Genomic DNA, 15,287 nt, shown 5'->3' with positions numbered 1-15,287 from the left:
TGGGCGGGAACCGGAAGCGCCGGTGCCGATGGCGGCGGTTCCTCCGGCCTGTATCTGCGAAGCAGCTTCGACGTTGCCTCTCTGGCTGCGCTTGGAAGTTACAACGAGGGCTTGACGGTCGCCCCGGTGGGCTCCTTCACGAGTGCGGCGCACCCGCAAGGCCTGCACCAGCAGCAGGGCCACAGCCAGTAAGTGCAAAACCAGTTACCGCTGGAACGGGGAAGGAACGCATTTCCCAGCTCCACTGGCCGTGTGAAATAAGTTTTCTTTTCAAGACGGGTTATAATTTGTTTTCTTCTAGTAGTGTTTCGCTTGTGCAATGTTAGAATTGTGTTGCGCTCGTCTTATGGCCTTGAAGTTTGTTGGTAGGGGATGAGAGCGCCTTCTAAAAGGAAAGAAATGGGAGTTTCTTTATATAAAGAAGATAAAGTTTATATAAAGATATAAAGTTTACCAATATCTTGACATGCTTTTAAGCTCGTGTACTTTTTTTACTTTTTTTTTTTTCACTTGCGCTTTCTTATATGTGAGCACAAAAAACTTAAATTATTCCACAAAATGTTGTTCTTTGGTCATATTTAATTTGAGTGTGTCACTGTGAGACAATGTATTAAGAGACTGAAGTTGGATCACGTGTTGCTTCTTGAAGCGTTTGAATTTTAGCAAAAATGGTCTTGCTCCTTGTGGAAAAAATAAATAACGTAAAGGAGGAGAAATTAGCACGGAATTCTGCTCAGAGAACTGAGTAATTACAGCCTCCTTTGACTTTCTTTGGAACAAAGTGGTCATTTATTGTCCAAAACTTCCACTCCCTTCACAGCTGGTGACGTACTGCAACTGTTGCTCTTAGCTGCAAGTGAAATTTTAAAAGGGAGGAAAATATTGTTTGAAAATCTCAATGTCACTGGAAGATATAATTAGAAGCTAAATAACCATTTGTTTTTTTCTTTTGCAGTGTCTCTGTTCGCTGTGGAAAGAAGCATAAGCTAGAAGAAGAGGCGGAAGGGTAAATTAAATTTGTCTTTTATAACCTGAAAAATCTTAATTTGCTTTTTGTTTTCTATAAAGATTTGAGCACATCTCACCTACAACATATGCAGGAAGGGAAATTCTATCATTGTTTCCATTTGGAACTCTTCTCCTGAGTTGCACATAAGCCCAAATCCTTTTCAGTTACCTAATTAATTGTGTAGCACTGATTTTCTTGCATGGGTACCCACATTTTAATTAGAGCAATGTGGATTTATTTTCTTTGTGGAGGTTGTGTTTCCATAGTATGTCAAATCTGTTGAAATGCACATGACTTTCTATAACACTTTTTCCTGTAGAATGACACATTTCTCTTTTGACAATTGTAAACTTATTTTGTTTCCTAGTTGTCCTGTGAGGAAGAAGAGACTGACAGGAGCCAAAAATTGCCCTTTGAATCCCAACACTGAAGAATGGATTCTCTGTGCAGGTCAGCAGGCAGCTGGGGAGGTAGCAAGTCAGTATGGTGGCAGCGGTCCTGAAACTGCCATGTTAGAAATTCCCTGTGAAGAAATGGATCAGACAATGGGGGAACAGCAATGCGAGGTTGCTCGCAGGAAGCTTCAGGAAATTGAGGACAGGTAAATGCAGGGATTGAGTAGACTGGCTTTGCTGAGCTTTCCCTTTTTTGGTGGGCATTAAGGGTTAAATCTAGCACTTAGCAGTGTGATAACACTGCTGTAAGTCTGAGATGAACCTTCTGTTCAAGTGATTTCTTTTTCGGCTACCTGTGGTCGTACGAGTCTTGGGGCTGATACTGTGGTCTGAAATTGAGGGTGCTAGAGCCAGAGATGCTGAATGAATAACTGCCTTTTCACAATCATTATGCAGCATCTGTATACCATAATGGGGTTTTATGCTCTTTTGTGAGTATCCAGAGCTCAAATTTTAACTGATGTTATCTGGTCAGAATTGAGCTCAGCTTTTTTCAACCAATTGCAGCTTGTTCTGTGATTAACACTTCTAAATGCTCAAGATAGATGTGAATTTGTCAGTGTAGAGAATAGCAGGAACCAGAGAGATCTCTCTGCACATGTGCTATGAGACTGAGGTTCATCTTGCTCTTAAATACCAGATGGCTTGATGTTGGGGTAATGGGGTGGCTACGGGCAGTCTATTGCAATCATTTAATAAATGTCCTGTGCATTCTTGCCTTTGAAAGATTTCTGGGAATGTCACGTGTATACATCAGTTGATTGCAGTTGAGCTAGTATTCCGAAATATCTAAAATGACCACTGCAGACAGTTGTTAGAAAAGCCAAAAGTTATATAAATTATAAAACAAGATTTTTTTTTAGATGATTACTCCATAGATGATGCGTGAAGGGAAGCAAGGTACTGTTAGACTATTTTATTTTTTCATGAGTCAATCAGAGTAATGCTATATGTCTTTATTATCTGGCTATATCTGCATTACAAAGTCTGTTTTGGACCTCTCAAAGGATTGTTCCCCATCCTTCCCAGCTACTCTGCTAAATTTTCTTTAAAAGGTTTACCAAAAACAAAGGAGATGCCTCCAGTTTGTTCTAAATGCTTCAACTTTTTGTGCCGTTTTAATCTCTGAGAAATTGGTGCAGCGTCCTTAAAGGTTAAGAGCTGTATTCAGTAGCTTTTCAATAATTCTCAAAGTTAAGATATGGGGAATTGAGCAGGCGAAGCTACTGCATAACTGAGACTCACTCTTGTAATGTGACTGAATCATACGCTTTCCCCTGAAGTGAATTTATTTATTTTCTCTTAGCGTATGTCTGCATTGCGCACTGCTGGACGATGCAGGGATAACAAAAGCTAGCTCAGGTACCAGAAGTGGCATAGCTGCTCAAGTGGCTTCTATGGTAACAGTCATTCTTAGGGTATATTGGCCCAAGAGGGACTCATGTTAACATGGCCCCGCTGCTTCTGGTACCCAGCCTAGGTCAGATATCTACACTGTACAACGCAGTGCACGTAGGTATAACTGTAGTCTGCAGTGGATGTGCCTGTTAACAGTATGCTCAATAGTGTTTATCTCCCTCTTCCCCCTCCATTCCTAGGATAATTGATGAAGATGAGGAAGTTCATGCTGATGGAAATGTTAGCAATCTGCCCACTCTTATCCTGTCAGATACCCTTAAAAAAGGGATGAAGAGGGATTTTGGTGAAGTCCTGACAAAGAAAATAATAGAATCTATGTAAGTTCTGGAGGAAATCATGGTGCTATGTAGCTAACACATGCAAATGAAAAGAGAGACCCAGTCTCATGTTTGTGGAGATGTCCTTAATTACTGCATGATGCAGCCAACGTTGTATAACAGACCATTCATCTGGTCAAAAATAGGAAAAACTATCCTAATGTAAAAGAGAAGTAAGTGTAACTGTAGTGGTCATCAAGCTGTCTGTTTTGTACTCCTCATTTTGTACAGAGTGAAATTTGTTGAATAAACCATTATATCTTGATTCTTATGTATGTGAGTTTCCAAAAGAAGGAGGTCCTGAAGCGTGACCGACAGTGGTCATCAAGTTTGGTGCAAAAGAATAGAAAGAAAATACAGGGTTAGAACTAGAAGTAATGGAACTAGTTAAGGAAGAGGCAATTTAATAGGGGGAAAAAAAAAAGGTATATGGATTCTGGAATATAGTTCCAGGCTAGCACAAAGGATGAAGATACTCACTGGTCTTCTGCATTTAATAGTCGTGATTGGAGAACTTAAATTTAACTGAGACTCCATCCCTTCTAGGAGCCGTCCTTCTATGGAGCTGGTGCTTTGGAAACCTCTTCCTGAATTTCTCACAGATAAACTGAAGTCTGTTTCTGTTAAGAACTTCAAGCAGCAGAGTACAGACGGATGTCAGGCTAAGCAGTCAACACCAAGAGCTGCTTTTGACCCACAGACTGAAACATTCCCTGAATCACAACAGACTGCCATGTCTCCAGATCCATATGCTAGTTTGGGAATCTCTGGGTGTGCAGAAGAAGAAATGGAATTGTAGATGCCAGATTTTAGACTGGAAGTGGTGAGCTTCTGATGTTTTTTGTTGCTGTTTTCTGATTCCTTCTTTCTTTCTGGTTTGATGTGTGAATCTGAAGTTTTATTACTTGTTTTTGTTTTTCCTACTAACAATCATAAGAAGGTGGATTGGCCAGACACAACTTAAGGAAACTGAAAAAAACCCCAAGATTTCTGTACTCCAGTCTGTTAAATATTCTTGTTTTTACTGAGAAGGTAATCCAGAGGCCTTTGGAACAAGGAAGTAGCTTTCCATCTTGCTTAATGGTGAATTATCCTCTTAATTGTCCTTGGTAAAGTATAAAAGCCAAATATTGAATGTAACTGTGGCTTAAGCCACATCTTTCACTTACTGAGCCATGAAGACTTTGGTGCACATACTATGCTTGGTCAGTTAGTTTAATTTGAATTACAAAAAGGTATGGAAAGGAAGAAATACTTCTGAGTCTAGTCACAGATAGAAAAGCAATCCCTATGGAAATACAGCTTTTCACACTATTTCATCTATGGCTGTTTCATCTGTGGCTGGTTTGTACCTGATGTAAACTCAAATATAGAAACTATACATTCTGCAGCGTGGTGTACCTGATGTAAATTCAAATATAGAAACTATACATTCTGCAGCGTGGTAGGGAAGGAATGTTATAGCTGAGCATAAGCCTCTTGCTTTGTAGAAAGTAAAACCAGCTACTAACTTGCAAGATATCTCCTAACTTTAGTCATCTTTGGTTCACTGGCTCCTAAATTGTGTTTGTGGATTTTTGATGCCCTGCTCCCCAAATGATGCAAAGTCTGGAGAAAAGTGGTTCTCAGCCAATTGATTCACATTTTACATTGTGCTCTGATCCTTTGTATGCATCAAGTTGGAAAGTCAGTTCAAGATAGTGTAAGTTTTGATTAAATAAATGTCATCCTTTAATTTTGATAAACATGGTAAATAAATCAGATAACAGGGAGCTGATTTACTGGCGTAAAGAGGGTCAAATGCTGATTATTGTCTGTAACCAAGTCCCAGACTTTGAGACTGCTGGCATTGGTGGTGAAGTAAAAAAGATGCTTGTATTCTTCCTGAGGGAATCTAGACTTAAAATTTAAGCCAGAACACGTGCCATTAACATAATGTCACATAGTTAATACAGATGTATGCCAAAAGAATTTTGTGCCCTGCTTAGGGTGTTAAGAAAAGGAATCCTCAGTGAGTTATTGCTTGTACCTTTCCTCAATGCACAACAGCTCCATTATGCTTAAAACCCTTAAACGAGGCAGAGAACCTTATCTTCTGTTCTTAAGTCCTTGAGCTTTCTCAGAGATACCTGAATTGAGGCTTTTCGTAAGAAATTCCTTTCCAACTAATAGGTTCTTTTCAGAGTCTTAGCATCCCAGTCTGGTTTTGACATCTAGCTAACATAAAGGAGCAAGTACACAGTAATGCAGCTGTTTGCATAAGAAAATCTACTCTTCCTTTGCACAGCTAATTGATAACCTTTGTGATGGTATTTTTTACTGTTGAATAACCCATAGTTGATAGTTTAAAATTAAGCTTCTCTTTTTGCAGTCATCCTTTCTTTTCTTTTGGCTGACAGCAGAAGCTTTGTTCAAAAGATACCCCTATTTGTTAAATCCTGTCTATCTTGCTGCTCTTGTCGAAGGTTGTTTGAAATTTGCTGACTCTTGCTAAAACATTTCAGAGCTTCACTAAAACCATTCCAACATTCGAATAGGTATTACTCTGGAAACCGGTGTATAACTTTACCATTCTGGAACTTTTATTAAATTGGAGAACATGTGCAGCTTTATCTTGCTATTATATCTAATTTCATTTCAGGGTCTGCTATAAACCTCTTGCATGTACTGTGTAAAATTTCTTATGTATTGTTAGGCTGCTGAACGTGCTTAAAATCTACAGCCTTTGACATGCTACATTGCTTGAGTATAAAGTAAAGCAATGCAGTTTGGAGCAGGCTGCAGTCACTGCAGATAGAAAATGTGGTGCCTCCAAATAATTACCTGTTTTTAAGCTTGTGGGATTATAGTGAAAGTTCAAGGTTGGAACTGTTCTAGCTGATAGCTCTGAATCCTAAATAAACGCAAAAGAAATGATAAATCAAAAATTTGATTAAACCATCTCGGCAACACTAAAATTGTGACAAAGGGTGTAGAAAACTGTTGGAGGCTTAAATACGTCAAATCTAGATGCAGGTTTTTTTCTTTTAAAAATGACAAATTGCATATCAAATTTGCAGAAGAAGAAATGTTTGTAGATGGCTTTTAAGCATACTTTTTTCCTGTTATGTTTGTACCAAAGGTTGACTTTCAGAGGTGTATTTCCTCTTAATTGTTTGATGCTAATACAGCATCACTGACCCCTGTTACTCTGCCATCTGAGACAAGAATATAGTGGTGGACTATTGACAAAGACCATGAGATGGGGAAAAAACTGTGTCCAAGAAACTTGCTTTGGTAGAAAAAATTTATTTTATTTTTTTCATAATTCATTTCTGCCCTTGTGGTAGGAGAGAGCAGGGTTGAATCACTTAAATTGATGGGGGAGGAGAAGAGTGGGGCAGAGCAGGAATCAAGTATCTAGGAGGACTGAGCACGATTCTTGCTATAGCAATCCTTTGGAGAGGGTGAGAGAGAACAAGCTACTGGGTGTTTTCAAACTTCTGTATTTGTAACAGTTTCATTTGTTGTTGGCTTCCTTAAAAGACTTTTTATTAATGCTGTTTACAAGCGGGATGGCAAATGTGATGCAGTATTAGGAAAAACTTTATTTTGAGATATGGAAGATCTGATTCTGGTCTGTCTTCTCTTGGGACCAAATCACCCTTTGTATGTCAGTTTTCAATAAATTTTCTAAAATATTTTTTAGATGGCTGTGTTTCATTCCTAATAAAAGTGAAAATCTTGAGAGTGTATGTCCAGTCCTTCAATTGGAGGGTAAAACACTCTTCTGGCCTAAGAAGATTTTTAATTTAACTGCAGAGTCCCAAGGGCATGTCACTTCTTTCCTCCACGGTGTACAACAGGACGGGGGGGGACAACAGCAGGGTGGAATAAACCTGAAGCTGCCGGAAAGGAAGATCTGTAAATCTGTCATGTACCCAAAGGCCTCTAACAAAGCAAAGGCGTACCAAAAGGTGTTGCTTGTGTCTTTAGATGTTTCATTTTACTTCAGACTAAAATTAAGAATGCCTAGCTTGCTTAGTTCAGGATAAAATCAAGAAATGTTTGAGGAGAGTTTTAAAACAAATTCAAATTTTAATAATTATTTTACTGGAATGTAACACTTTGCTCTTTTGTTTAACATCATCTGTTCAAGAGTTTTTCAAGCAGCTGAAGGACAAAGATGGGTGTGCTAGATCAGTATTACCTTTGCTTTCAAAATGAGAGAAAAATAGCACTTCAGATTTATATTAAAAAATAAAAAACCCTGAGGTTTCTAGGCCGAGTCAAACATTGACTTGCTTAAATTGTACTGTGGATTTAGACAAGACAAAATACTTCTCCAATGCAGAGTCAGAGAGAGGAAAAGAATAGCGTAAAACCCAACCCACTTAGGATTGTGTAAGGCTCTCTTGGCTGGCTGAGAGTCTCCTTGGGGATGTGGCTGGGAAACTGTAGAGGTGGGAGGAGTATCTCAGTTACAGAGCCAACCCTGCGGAGAGGGACAGAATTTATTTTGGCGTGGAGTTGGAACTGGACTTGTAGTTGTTCCAGAGCCTGTGTCTTGTATCAGTTAGCTAGGGCAGATGTGTGGCTTCCATCACAGATGATTTATTTAATCAAATGCAGATATAACGTACATGTGAACCACTGGGTCTGGATCCATGCTCCTTGTGAGGCAAGTAGGACTCCAAAACAGAAGTTAGAGCAATCAGAAAGCGGTCATCTTAAGGAAGCATACTGCAAAGGTGAAATCTGCCGCTCTACGTGTGTGTTACTCTTCCCTCTGCTGCCCCAGCTTTGCCTGAGTTTAGTTTAACTTAGCATCTCTCATCTACAGGAAGGTCTCAGATAAAGATCCTCTGGAGACAGCTTAAATTCTCACACTTTAATCTGGATGTTGATATACTATATAAATATATAGATTTAAAAAAAAAACCCTCATCCTGCCTTGGTAGCACTAAGTGGACTTGATTCTAGTAAAAAATATTAATGCTAATAGAAATTCTGAATGCTATTAGGCTTCCAGATGCCCAACAAGAACTATTTGTGTGCTTCTAGTGGAAGAGATCTCAATAAATATTAGCAGCTTGTCTTGGAACCTAATGCTGCCAGTAAGTCAGGATAAAGCGTGGCAGGAAATACTTGTAGCTGTACGGTTGAAAAAGGGAAGGAAAACAGTGTAAATACTACTTCATTGAACATTTTTTTGTCTACTGCGCTTCAGAAGGTTTGGGTGTGAACCTACTAAACACAGGCCTTTTCCAAATATGATGGAAATGTGACTGTAACAGAATTTTCCTTGAATTTTTTAGAAGTTAAAAATTTGTTGCTCATCGAGACACAAAATGCGTTGGGCGGTGAGGTAAGTAAGTTAAATGATGCGCTATCGAAAGCGGGCAGTAGCTGTCCGTGCCCCCCAAGCATGCAGTGCTACCCGAGGTCAGGGGGTGGCGGTGTTGCCGGCATTTTAATGGGTAAAGCACAGCTGGGAAGTTACTCAGGGGGAGAATGGAAGGGATTTTCCGTAGGCAGCGTTGAGGATTATCTATTTCACCTCATCTTGCATCACCTTCGCAGTTCATCCAATACACGTTCACAAATGGCGCTGCAACGGCCGAAGAGCACGGGTCCAGCCCTCCGGACGGACGGGGCTGGGTGGTGGCTGCAGGCACCAGTACGAGCTGCTTGGGCAGAAGAGCCGTGTCATGCAGGCAGCTTTGGAGGAAGGCCAGAGGGGTGACAGAATGACGGGTCTTCCAGCCTTTCAGAGCAGCCTGTTGCAGGAGAGAAGAGAGGGACAGAGATGCTGCACCGGTGAAGTGCTTCAGTCCCCACATCGAGGTGTTTCGGGCCACAGAAGTGCTTTTCCTGCCTGCTAGGGCAGCAGCAGGACGTGCTGCAGTGGAGTTACTCCTCGAGCAGAAGACAGTAGCTTTCTGCTCCATACCACACACCCCATCCGCTCTTATCCTTTTGCCTCATTCTATCTGTGGTAGCACAAGGATGATTCTGAGGATTGCAGTGCTCTACTTCAAAGTGACAATTGGCAGCTGCTACGATTACGATGGAGAAAAGGGGATGTACGTCACAACTGCTTCCTGCCCCTGCCGCGGTAGCAGCCTTTGCTTCCAAGCACTTGGCTGCTCTAGGGCAGGCTCTTAAGTTGAATTCAGTTTAGAGGAGTCCCAAAAAGCTTACATGTGCAGCTATCAAACTATACTTTACTCAAGATGCTGGTTCAAACCACCACTAATGAATCAAAGCAATTTAAAATCTCAAAGTTGTGAGCACTGATCTTTCTTACACCACTGGCTCAGAATAATTACTGGAGCAGAAGCTTGCCCAGCAGCCGAGAACTGTCGTTTGGCTGGCTTAAGAAGAAAGGAAAGTAAAATGCAGTAGAGGTATAATTTTTTTTTTTATTCTGAACGTTGTCTGAAGGAGTCCTTTACAATGTTGGATTTTCTGGTGGTTATCTTGCTTAAGGCTTAAGCACAGGCAAGGCTGATAATTGGTATAGGATTTTTTGCTTAGCTTAGGATGGCCATGTCTTGCATGTATTCATATTTCTCTCAGTGTACCATTCATGTGCAGCTGTTGGACTTCAATGTCTGTCGGACGCGTCAGTGGTAGCAGGTCCTTCAGTTTTTCCACCAACTTTTGTCTTAAAGCAAAACACAACAGCTTAGAGAGTTGCCTACAGCTATTTCCTGCCCAGACAGCTTTTCCAGTTTCTTTAGGGTGTTTTTTTTTTTTTTAAGGCAGCTAGGTTTTTCTGTGACCCTCTCTAATTTGGTAAAAGATTGCCCTACTTTGGTCTTGGTTTGAGCTTGTTGAGTCCTTGGATTTAGTTATTATGACATGTATATGATACTGGGCAGTGCCTTCGTAATGTTGCATCAAAAGCTGAATATAAGAATTGTAAACTTCTTCCTTATTCATTGAAAACAAAGGTCACACTTTCCCCAGGAAATCTGTTGCAACCAGTATAAGAAGTTTATCTCTTAAGCAGTGTGCCAAGAGTTCACATTAACTCTTCACCTCCACTCTTCCTCGTCCTGGTAGTTGATGTTGCTACATCTTAGCCTGAGCTAGCACGGAAAAAAGAACTGCCTTAAGCATTGCTGGGGGAAAAAAAAAGCACAATTGTGCAGGTATGAGCTGTTAGTCCGTGAGCTTTAAGCTACTCTTTACTTCCTTTGATTTTGGCCTTCTTTTTCCCCTCAAATTTCTTAAGGAAGTGACAGGATTTCTACACCTTTAAACGTAAAAGGTGGGAGACACGTTCTTTGGTGAAGAGAGAAACAGCAACCAAGGAGGGTTGGGGGGAACAGACACAGATGGACGTTAAGGTTTTCCAGGCAGGTTCTTGAATGCTCAACGAAGCCTTTTTGCTGTGCCACCATTTCTTACTGCATTAGTTAAGCTAAAACACAAATAACCCAAAACAACAGAAAGACTTGCCTTTTTGGTATTTTTAATAGCAGAAACTGTATTAAAATCAATGCATAATAGATGACAAGCCCTCTTACCTCTGTTCACCCTCTTCTCAAATACCTTAATAAGGGAAGAAAGATTAAAAAAATATGTTCAGAGAGCAAAAGTATTAACTTTATATAGTTGATTTCATCAATTAGTTGATTTTCATTTCTTTTGGCAAAGGCTTTACTTTCAGTAGCTATTAAAAGGGTCGGTTATCAGTTGTCACGCTTAAAAAGTGCTAGCTTTAGTCACAGTAGCTTGCCTACGTGCACAGAAAATGCAATTCTAATGCTAAACATCACACGAGTGAAATTGGACTGAGAAACATCCTTGATAACCTGAGATATCTTAAGGGAGATAGCATATTATCACCAAAAAGTCCACTTCATCTACAATTGGGATCAGCTCCTGAAGAAGCAAAAATAAGCAAGCGCCTCGTACAGGAGCAGGCTACATCTGCAGTGACGCAGTCTCGAACATCGAATTCACAAGAACACACACATCGCCTAGAGGTACTGCCGCACCGAACAGAGACACAGTTCCACCAATTACTATGTTTAGTCTTCTCTTGCACCACCTTTTAAGAGGCCAGATGTTGTCTGTGCGAGAACAGGAAAGACCGCCACAAGAGCAGTGGGATGGGCTGCACATCTTCGGTGTGCTAGTCCCAACCTTCCTATAGCCCTGAGGACAGTATGTGAAATATCAGTCCTTTTACAGGTGCTACTTTCAACTACTACATGCCTATCCCTGTAAACTTTGTCTTTGACTTCTAGGCTAGAAAATGTAGAGCTGAGTTTTTAAAAAAATAAAGAGTTCTTCCTTACATTATTTCTGCTGTACTTAAATTCATTTTTTAATTTCATATGAAGTTCCAGTAATACTGACAAAAGTAATGCAAAACTACGGATCAAATTCCCACTTGTCCATTTGCTTTTGGACTCGCAACAACATATATTAGGTACTAAGGGTCCTCTTGCAGTCATACCTATTTTCCAGCTTGAAAGTAAAGCAACTTATTCTCAGACTACTTAAAGTTTAGGTTTTTTAATCTAATTTAAGGTTTCTGCTATATTGCACAGCTGGTTTTTACTGCTATCCAATATTCAGATAGAATGCTTTATTACAAGCAGCTAGGTTACCCAAGTTTGTAATCCAAAGCAGTCCTGTCACCTTGAACGTTAGTGACCAATACCCTCCTGTCCCATCCCCCATTTCCTTTCCTCCCCCGCCTCAAGTTATTTTTGTTGAAATTTAATGCAAAACATGAAATAGCACTTAAAACAGAACAGTTGTGCGAACACCTGGAACAGCTCTCACACTTTCAGTACAAAATTTCAGTTTCTTCTCCGTCACTCAAATTGAAGTGCTTTTAATACTGTGATGTTGGAACAAATGGACGAGGACAAGAAGAGTCCTACTGTGGTATTTGAAATTAGCTTCTGCAAAGTTAATTTTATGCTTCAGGAATTCCTGTGGTAACACACCTTTTTCACCCCATGTGTCTCACACTGCTTCACAAACACTAGACACGCCACTTGAAATGCACCCACCTCCACTCAGACTGAGCATTTTGAATGGCGTTACTTGCCAACAGGAAGAGATTACTGTAATTTTACTCAGCCATCAAGCTACTGCCACCTGCATTCCCTACTCAGGCTGCAGATTTTGCTCTAGCAGCTCTGGCCATCATACAAAGCCATCCGCCTTCAACAGAGTTTGCAACATCAAGTGCTCCCCGAAAGAAGCTGCTGAAGCATCCAGCTACATACGCCATAGCAGTGCTGCTGGACTGGTGCACGAAGGTGGTATAAGGACGAGACACTGAGAGACCTAACTATAGCTTCAAATTCTGCGAGGCCCAGATACTCTCCCCTCCCCACCGAGATCCAAGGTAAAAAAGGGTCAGTGAGCTGCACTGCATTTTAATTGCACCAATACAGTTAAATATTAAATGGAGAAAGCAACTCTACATAGCAAATGAAAAACAAGCATTTACATAGTAAATCTGTAAGATGTACAGACTATTTAGTTTTAACCCAGTTGTCTATACATGAATATCCCACTGCAGTTTTTGGTGTTAAAAACAAAATGAACATTTTCAGGTTCACGTAGAATTGGGGGCAGGACACCCTAGGCTTTTTCATACCAGGAGAAACACATTGGCAATCCCTCCCTCTACTAGCATGGGTAGAAATGAGCAACACTTTCTGAATACACTTGATTTCCCCCCCACACCCCAAGGGGCATATCCTGTTATCCTGCCAGGATAGCTAACACTACCGAGTTAGACACTGATCAGTTGGGGAAAGAGTTCATTGGCAAAGCTATCCTCCCAAGCATGGTCAATGTCAAGCGGAGAGGACATGTCACTGAAGGGCGACAGGGATCCTTCATATCCAGAGTCACTACAGGCATCCAACAGATAGCTTGAGGCTGCAAGGCTATGATGAGAGGAAAGCAGATGAGAGATGCCCAGTTCAGGCATGAAGCTGTCTACAGGTTCTTCTTTCACAGATACTGGGACCTCAGGGATAGCTTTGTCTTCAGATGGAGAGAGAGATAATTCCTCAATTTTCACTAGCGTATTGGTTTGGTTGCCCATTTTAACAGGAATCTCCAGTATTAGGGGCTTTGTGTACACGTGATCAAACCTTATCAGTTCATTAATGGCCTCCAGCTTAGCTGATGGGGACCCCAAAGAGGGAGAGGGGGAGGTTGGTATGGAATTTGTTTCTCCACAGATCTCTTCCTCCAGTTTTTCCAGGCATGTTGACTCTGAATCAGCATATTTGAGAAACATCTCTGGGTCCAGACTGTCCAGAAAGCCCAATAGGAGATCAGACTGCAGAATGAAATACTGTTTTAGAAAGACAGCCTACTACTGTTACAGCAAGACATCAGTCATGGCATCTATTAATCCTCATCCAGAAGTTAAAATACACTAATGTGATCACAGAACTAGGAGTTTTACCACCACCACTATCAGAACAGACAGTTAAGGCAATTTCTTATCTTTCAGAAATTCTTTGTCCATTAACTTTTTTGTAAGGGTACCGGCAATCCCCATAGAATTTACATGTGTTTGATATTCACAGACTCTATTAGAAACTCAAGATCTTGGACCCACCAGGTACAAACACCACACTACCTGCTGGCTTCACAGAGCAAGTACCAGAACCTGGCTTAGGTAGACCTGCCCATGACCAAAGTTGGGGGGGTTGTTTTGGGTTTTTTTTGCAGTGTTTGTTTTTTTTTTTTTTTTAAGGTGAAAGATGCCTGTCCTTACATTTCTGGAGGTCGTTCCTAAGGGACAGGCTTTAAGTTCAAACAGCTTCGCTGAGTGCCAGCACATCAGCAAAATGATCATTTGTTTTTAACAACAGTAAAAGCACAGTATGCTTTCAGTATTTGTACACTTTTGCTGTAAGAGCTAAGAGACTGTTTCAGGCAATATCCTCTAATATTTTATGGAAACAGGACTTGAGTTCAAGTTGCATGAACTCCTGTACTCACTGGATACAGCCTAACACAGCTGTTCTGAGCAACAGGTATGGCATTCCAAGACTTGGAAAACAAGCCAACTATGGAAAGTCATCAAAAAGTTACAACACTAGTCTTAAATCCACAGTGGTTCTGAATTTCATGGGCATTTTGGGTAGGAGTGGATGCTCACCTCTGAGTCTGAAGAGTCACTGCCATCAGAATCCATGTGGAAGTTATCAGAAATGGTGACTGCTGGGCCTGCACCTGCTGCAGAGGAACACGTAGTCTGAGTGCTGCGGACTCAGCGGACCCGGTCACCAACCTAATCTCATCCACCTGCGATTCCTTCACAACCTGTACCAAGGAAAAAATCATCAGTCACCACAGATGTCCTGGCAGACAGTACAGTACATAATCCTGAGGATTATGCTCTTCCTGCAAAGGCTTCCAACATTAGATTCTCCACTTGCTTGTCCAGTAGGAACCTGAAGGTAAGACCACTTCCAAAGTTGGCTCAAACTTCAGCACATTTGCAGGTTTGTTTTGTTCGCCACTTTTAAATGACAGCCTGACCCTCCCCACTATACCCCCATTCTTTTGAGACAGGCATACATGACTGTAACAGTTACTACTTCATTTCTAGAACATGATGTAGAAGAGCAGATGAAATAATCTTAAAGACAGCTTGGAACTAGTCGGCTCGCTATCTCCCACGCTACCAGCGGCACCCGCTTCAGACTCGGTATCTGTTTAGTCTGTGGGAAAGCCTCCATTTGGAGGACACGAGTGTTTCTGGCACATGAAGTATCCCTCTTCACAGCATGGCAGTTCCAGCCCAAGAGCTCTCAGGACGGGGTTACTCCTCCCCACCCAGCGCCACGCAGTCACCTCTCGGAGCACGGCAGCTCTTGGCAGGTTCTGCCGAGAAAGAGGGAGACGAGCCACCAGCGCGGCAGAAGGCTCACCTTGGACTCGCTCTCCTCCTCTGTCTTCAGAGCATCCAGGCCCAGGCGGCGGCGAAGCTCCTGGTTCTCCAGAGCAAGGCCACACGTCTTCTCCCGCAGGAGCTGGTTTTCCAGCAGCAGCTTCTGGTTCTGCAGAGAGCCGTGAAGCAGGGCGGCCGCGGAGCCGGCC

The 15,287-nt window shown here is 41.5% G+C and overlaps 2 protein-coding genes across 2 annotated transcripts in view; one reads left to right on the top strand and one right to left on the bottom strand.

Annotated features, from left to right (window-relative positions):
• Positions 1-4,590, top strand: part of CCDC117 (coiled-coil domain containing 117) — a 5,498-nt gene extending 908 nt beyond the window's left edge. The window contains exons 2-6 of the mRNA XM_009282824.1: positions 18-188; positions 956-1,006; positions 1,377-1,610; positions 3,063-3,200; positions 3,747-4,590. Of these exons, the coding sequence (XP_009281099.1) occupies positions 18-188; positions 956-1,006; positions 1,377-1,610; positions 3,063-3,200; positions 3,747-3,999 (847 nt within the window). The 3' untranslated portion in view covers positions 4,000-4,590. The remainder of the gene's footprint in view (positions 1-17; positions 189-955; positions 1,007-1,376; positions 1,611-3,062; positions 3,201-3,746) is intronic.
• Positions 4,591-12,792: 8,202 nt separating this feature from the next.
• Positions 12,793-15,287, bottom strand: part of XBP1 (X-box binding protein 1) — a 7,581-nt gene continuing 5,086 nt past the window's right edge. The window contains 4 exon segments of the mRNA XM_009282823.2: positions 12,793-13,512; positions 14,344-14,451; positions 14,454-14,507; positions 15,119-15,247. Of these exon segments, the coding sequence (XP_009281098.2) occupies positions 12,955-13,512; positions 14,344-14,451; positions 14,454-14,507; positions 15,119-15,247 (849 nt within the window). The 3' untranslated portion in view covers positions 12,793-12,954.

This window comes from Aptenodytes forsteri, unplaced genomic scaffold (assembly GCF_000699145.1).
Source record: "Aptenodytes forsteri isolate BGI_AS27 unplaced genomic scaffold, ASM69914v1 Scaffold550, whole genome shotgun sequence".
In the NCBI taxonomy this organism is placed as follows: domain Eukaryota; kingdom Metazoa; phylum Chordata; class Aves; order Sphenisciformes; family Spheniscidae; genus Aptenodytes; species Aptenodytes forsteri.
Note: the sequence above shows the minus strand (reverse complement) of the source record. Positions and strands in the feature narration are given on the sequence as shown.